The following is a 6,218-nucleotide window of genomic DNA, read 5'->3' as shown; positions in this document are numbered from 1 at the left end:
TTATTATATCCAGTTTGCACTGTAAATGCATGCTTCTTTTACCGTTTCTTAGTATATACAGGGGTATAATTAATGTTAAATGTGTAATTTCTTTGGACTCAGAGATTGTATTTGTATTATTGCTTTCAGTTAAGGGACGCCCTGAATGATTTGTTTCCCAAACTGAAGGAGGTAACAGGTGGCTGGCTGCTGTTCAAACCTGGGGGTGTGTATGAATTCTGCACTGTGTATAATTAAACTAGAAACTGATCCTGCTGTTTAATAAGTACTTTTAAGACAAGTTCCTTTTCACCGCATGTTGTGAATTCCTAATTCTGAGTAGTTTTGAAGATACTTTTCTTTTTTACTTTTCTTGAGGCATTGGATATATTTCATGATCAGAATAATCTGCTGCAATTTGCTTTTATACAGGTGGTTGGGGAACCCGAAAACTCTCTCTGGTTCCTCCAGCTGATATTGGCTATACAGGGACAATCCTAAAGGCTGCCAGTCGTGGGGGTAAAAATGTATATATTGCTCCTATTCAAGAGGAACTTAGCAATGACCCTGTACCACTAAGCGATGAGTCCTTCAGATGCATGCCAAAAGCAAAATGCCAGAAGTGTGGCATAGGTGTTCCACTGCAACTTCTGTCAGAACACCTAAAATCCTGTCCTCCTTTGGAAACTCCCAGTGAAAGTACTGTGGTGAATTTAGATGGTGATGAACCTACAGAAAAGGAATGTAGGTTTTTTGACAATTTCATACTAACATATTACCCAAAAGCATAAAGTGTTAAGAGCTAGCTAGAAGGAAAAATTAAATGTTATAAAAATAAACTTTGTCCTTTATAATTTATTGCACAACAGCACCATTGCAGCAGTGTCCTGTCTGCACAGATATGTTTCACTCTGACCTCATTGAGCTGCATGCCTCTTCATGTGGAGAAAGGTATTTAGCAACAAAAATTGCGATTTTTATTGTCATTGGATTTAAGCCTTGAATGAAATTTAACAACATATTTTGATAGTAGCTCACGAAATGAAAAGGGGCATGAAGATACAATAATTGAGGAAGGGCTAGCAGATATGCCAGGACCATCTGGAACTACTTGTGAAGTCAGGGATGGTAGGTCAATCATTTAGTCACAGGTTATGTAAGGAAGGTGTTGATTAGTAACAATCAACAGCTAATGTGAACAATTCCCGGAAATCAAACCATTAGTTTGTATCCATTCAATGGATTTCTTATTTTTGATAGCCTCATATTCAAACTACTTTAGACAATCCTTCAAAGGATAAAACATAATCTTCTTGTAATAGTATCTAGATAGAACGTGATATACAGACTATATCCAATTATAATCACTTCTATTTTCTTTTTGGCTGGTTAACTGTTTTGGACTCGTCAAAGGCCAAATATGAATGTGCAAAGAATGCTTTGGACATGCATGAAATGGAGAGCCCATTACGTCTCACAATGGACATCAGACAAAGTGTAGCTGATCAGGACATGGCCCTCATCTCATTCTACAAGAGACCCAATGTTGAATGGGCACGTCCCTTGGAGTGCAGGCTTGAGGGTAAATTTTCTGAAAATGATACATAAATATATCTTGAAAGAATTATTTGTATTCATTATTTTATTTTGGTGATCTAACAGGGGATACAGCTATCGGACAAGGAGTAATACGTTTTTTCTTATCAACATGCATGGAGAAGCTGATGTCTGGTTTTTGCATCAATTTTGGTTAGTTTGTTTTGGTTGACCGTACCTATGTTTGATGATCATTATATTGTATAACTTTTCACAAGTTAATTGTCTCTTTATTTTGTGAAAACCTCTGTATTGTGTGTAAGTAATCTTTTTTTTTTTTCTTTCTTTTCATTTATCTCATAGCAAACTCTAATGTTACTCCACTTTTTGAGGGAGAGCCAGGCCATTACATACCATCAGCAGCTCACTTTCTTGTGGAGAGTGATATGTTCCTTATGGCAGGGAGGATGGTAGGGCACTCCTTTCTTCATGGAGGCCCATGCCTATCTGGACTTAGCCCAGCCGTTGTGCATGTCCTACTTGGTGGTAGTCCTGAAACTGCCACCGTTACACCCGAGGACTGTCCAGATCTAGACCTGAGAGGGACAATTCAGCTTGTAGGTTTTTATGTTTAAATGAGGGAACGTTTATACATTGCCCCGTGTGAGTTATAAACATGTCTAACCTAGACTAATCCTTTAAAATTGTTCTAGATCAAAAACTCTGCCATTGAGACATGGTCTGAGACTTTTAACTTGTCTTTTTTTTTTTTTTTTTTTTTTTATGTATGAGGAATTAGGAATTTATAGTTCTTGTTTCTGTCTGAATTACTGTCTTATGGGTTACAGCTTGAAGGGCAATCCAAGCTGTCGGATGAAGAGAGAAAACGTGTTCAGGATCTGGCATATGCATGGGACCTCCCCCCCTTGACAGAGAACAACAGGAGATGGCTGTTTGAGAAATTATTACTCCATTCTGTGAGTAAATTGAAAAGTAAGTAAAATATTTCTGTGTTACTGTTTAGTTAACGTTTTTCCTTAGGTCATTGGAAGAGTGACGAGGTCGATAAAACAGCTGAGAAGGGGACTTAAAGAAACCCATATGTGGACCCTGCTGACCCAGCGACCTGACACGGTGCCCTTACTCTTTCCACAAGAGTTGGCTGCTGTGAATCCTGAGGTAAATTTTGTGTTCCTAAATACTGTATTCATTAATAACATTTTACTGTGTTGTAGAAAATGTAGTCCAAAGCAAACTATGAAGACTTGAGTCATTCTACAAAGTGAAAAAATTGCAATTTTAATTTGGCATTTACCAAGAATTATGTATCAAATAATAAACTTACCATAACAAAGCTGTATTCATTTTTACAAATAAAATGCACAAATACTAAAAATGAACATATTCTTGTGGACCATACATCTTTACAGCAGTTTTTCTTTAGTCCTGTAAAAATAAAACTGCTCAAAGCCTGATTTACATATAGAAAACGATTTTGTAGATTTGAAAAAGACATGACTAAAATACATTAGTAATTATTTGGTAATACACATTTTCTAATTATATATTTAGCCATTAATGTTGTTTGAATTTGAAAAAAAAAAATTGATTTCTATTTTCATTTTTTGTTTGAGACAGTTTCTTCTTTTAAGATACAGTCAAAACTATGTAGAGGTTTGGGGATCCAAGTGAACACAAAAAGCACAAAACATGGATTATTATAGAAATTTATTCAAGAAATCAAGTCATGGACCATAAGGCTAAGTGGGTGATAGTGAGCTAAGAACAGGTGAAATATGGGTATAGGGAAGGGAACTACCCAAAACAAGAACAGACAAAATCCATGGAAATCTGAAAATTGTGCAGCAGTATTTTTAAGGGTATACTTTGTTCTGTTACAGGTCCTTCTTCAGCGGATCGTGTGGCCAGAAGATGAAGATGATGACTGTCCTCTTGAAAATAAATGCCGAATCACAGGCTACATGAGGCATTTTATTCTAAATGGTAGGTTTGCCATTTTGCAGGAGGGGAATACTACTTAAAAACACAAGGTTAGTTACCTAGTTAACTGAATATTCTTAGGCTATAAGATTCCAATGTTTATTTTATCATATTTCCTTATGGTTCTTTCAAAAAAGTTTATTTTTTAATTCATGCCATTTGTTGCAGCATTTTGATTTTCTGGTTAGGATTTTATTTATTCTTTTCTTACATCTTTTGTTTTAATAGCACAGTATATTTAAAAATTGAGCTCGCAAGAGAAAAAGCTTTATTTTCTATTTTATCTGTTTTATTTAAATGTTTTTGAGAACAAAGCCAAACCAAAACTTAATGAAGAAAGCTGGAACTGATTATTGAGTTCAGTGTTCCCAACGAATATTCTGAATGGATGAAAAAAAATGAAAACAGATTGCCTGGCAGCGTGTTTCATTTATGAAAAGATCAGAAAATTAAATTTGATATTGTCAAATTTAATCCCTTTGGTTTATGAAACAGTGAGAATGAATTTCTTAATGGGTGGCTCAGTTTGGGGAAATTGTGGGTAGCCTGCAAGGACCTCAACTCAATCCTATATTTCCGTTTTAATATTTCTAATGTTTGCCTTGTTTTCTTCACTGTCTGGTCTGCCTCTGTCTTGCGTGTATGGATGCATTTACACCGAAATGTCCCCAACAAAGGATGTTTTAATTCACCACTATTCCAGTGAAACACGAGTCTCCCATCTTCCTGCTACCGGTCTGGAGTTTTTGTTCACCAAAGCACACACCAACTTCATACTGACGGACAGATCACTGCCCTTTTGCCGCCTTGTCTGACCGTGTTTTGTGGCTTTGGTTCACTTCACCTCACTCTTCCCCATTCTTGTCATTAAATCAGGCCGTTCTGCAACCATGGCAGCCATTCACTCTATGGCTTTATTCATGGTGTATTTTACCCCTTCACCAAAGGCCGTTCTCGTTTCCAACATTATATTTGCAGTGTTCGTCTATCTATCAATATCTGCGGAGTATTTTTTAACGAGTATCCTATTTTCTAAAGCACAGCATGTAAAGGGTAGCTCGGTTAGCAGGATGCTAGCATGTAGCGCTTAGTGAGACACGCCTCAGACGAGTTGAGCAAAGACCCCGTCTGTGTACTTTATACGTGAGCAACGGATTTAAATAAAATTAAGGTTTCAAAAGACAAACTTGAAGATAAAAAAATATATATACTCACCGGAGAGCCGCCAGGGTTTGCCGCTGCCATCTTGGCGCTCCTAAATTCAAAACGCCTTCTGCAGACAGGCATGGGAGGCGTGGAAATTGTCTTTGAGTTAGTCAAACGTTTTCCTTAGTTCGAGTAGATGATAAAAAAAAATAATAAAAATAAATGGGATTTTAAGTAGGACTAGGCATTCTGTAATGATCTCTATTTAGGAGAAAAACTTAATCACTCACCTTTAAACAGCTCTCTTTTAGGAGACACACTGCTGGCTAACGGTGTCATGTGATCAAACAGCGTAATTTAATTGGCTGAGAGCCACTCGACTCGATCTGGTGCTGATTGCTCTGGCTTGGGTCATTAAAGTTCATCACTTTTGCAGTTGAATTTTTGCAGGTGAATTTTTTTCAGGTGAATTTTTGCAGATGAATTTTTTTCAGGCGAATTTTTTTCAGGTGAATTTTTGCAGGTGAATTTTTTTCAGGTGAATTTTTGCAGGTGAATTTTTTTCAGGTGAATTTTTGCAGGTGAATTTTTGCAGGTGAATTTTTGCAGGTGAATATTTTTGCAGGGAAATTTGGAGGATAAAAATTCAGTGTCATAAATTCAATGTCTAAAAATACTTGAATTCTGATGACACTATATTTCTTCCATACGATTGAAACATATTTCAACAAAGTCTAGAGTCTGGTTACCATAAACAGTGAATGGATCTACAACAACTAGCATCCTCCAATCTTTATCCTGGTTGCAGGGGGGGCTGGGAAATAACCCTGAAGTGATAGGTTATAAGGCAGGGTACACCCTGGTCAGCTCACAAATCTATCACAAACAACCATTTGCACTTACATTGACAGGTAATTTAGAATTACCAATTAACCTAACTAACAACTGCATGACTTTTTAACTGTGGGAAGAAACCAGAATACCAAGAGAGAACCCAGTGCAAACTAGCCGCACATGTTTTTGTCTCGCACACTTTGGATCGTGGTTTGAGGAAGGCATCCATCTCAGTCAAGTCAAACAGACACTTTTTTTGGTATACTGATTGTAGGAAATTGGGTGGTTGTTACATTTTAAAAAGTCTAACTTCTAATTTGAATAAAATAATTTCAAGTAATTAAATCATGTTGGATCTGTATGGAATTCAAGGACAAATTTTATATTAACTACACTCTAGACTTCGTTAAACATTTATAATATGAAGACAACATGTAGTATTTATGTGACCAAGTTGTATTGGGGTAAAAGTTATTGAACAGTGTTGGAATAACATGACAAAATTGTGGAGGATTAAAATATTCCAAGAGCTCACCTTACTTCATTTAGACATGTTTCAATCACGGTTTATCATCACAAAATTCACAGGTTTATTGAACATGAATAAGTTGTGTTGATTTAACTCAGTTGTTTAAGTTTCTGCCAAAGCAAAACAATTGTGCGCAACCAATTTCCGCTATTGAATTAAGTAAAACCAACATGCTCTTTTTTTCAGTACCTGC

General features: G+C 36.4%; 1 protein-coding gene and 1 long non-coding RNA gene across 3 annotated transcripts; both read left to right on the top strand.

Annotated features, from left to right (window-relative positions):
* The first annotated feature begins 226 nt into the window (after positions 1-226).
* On the top strand, positions 227-1,257 carry LOC147316321 (uncharacterized). Of its 2 annotated transcripts, none has more exons than XR_015124330.1 (3): positions 227-723; positions 849-930; positions 1,013-1,257. It is a non-coding gene; the product is annotated as an uncharacterized LOC147316321 (long non-coding RNA). The 2 variants fall into 2 exon arrangements; XR_015124329.1 differs by having other exon boundaries at positions 1,010-1,257.
* A 146-nt stretch (positions 1,258-1,403) lies between these two features.
* Positions 1,404-3,557, top strand: LOC147316320 (G2/M phase-specific E3 ubiquitin-protein ligase-like). Its single transcript, XM_086258155.1, has 6 exons — positions 1,404-1,561; positions 1,642-1,728; positions 1,879-2,132; positions 2,364-2,492; positions 2,557-2,694; positions 3,417-3,557. The coding sequence occupies exons 1-6, from the start codon at positions 1,426-1,428 to the stop codon at positions 3,555-3,557; spliced, it is 885 nt and encodes a 294-aa protein (XP_086114281.1). The 5' UTR covers positions 1,404-1,425.
* The last annotated feature ends 2,661 nt before the right edge of the window (positions 3,558-6,218 follow it).

This window comes from Aulonocara sp. 'chitande type north' Nkhata Bay, linkage group LG13 (assembly GCF_057382095.1).
Source record: "Aulonocara sp. 'chitande type north' Nkhata Bay isolate Kocher_YH1m ecotype deep benthic linkage group LG13, A_spYH_male_GT1.1, whole genome shotgun sequence".
NCBI classification, from domain to species: domain Eukaryota; kingdom Metazoa; phylum Chordata; class Actinopteri; order Cichliformes; family Cichlidae; genus Aulonocara; species Aulonocara sp. 'chitande type north' Nkhata Bay.
Note: the sequence above shows the minus strand (reverse complement) of the source record. Positions and strands in the feature narration are given on the sequence as shown.

Excerpts from the sequence above, each read along its gene's own strand:
- LOC147316320 (XM_086258155.1), top strand. The coding sequence starts at position 1,426 with ATGCATGAAATGGAGAGCCCATTACGTCTCACAATGGACATCAGACAA. Across the intron at positions 1,562-1,641 it reads CTTGGAGTGCAGGCTTGAGG|GGGATACAGCTATCGGACAA; the intron begins GTAAATTTTCTG and ends GTGATCTAACAG. Across the intron at positions 2,695-3,416 it reads TGGCTGCTGTGAATCCTGAG|GTCCTTCTTCAGCGGATCGT; the intron begins GTAAATTTTGTG and ends GTTCTGTTACAG.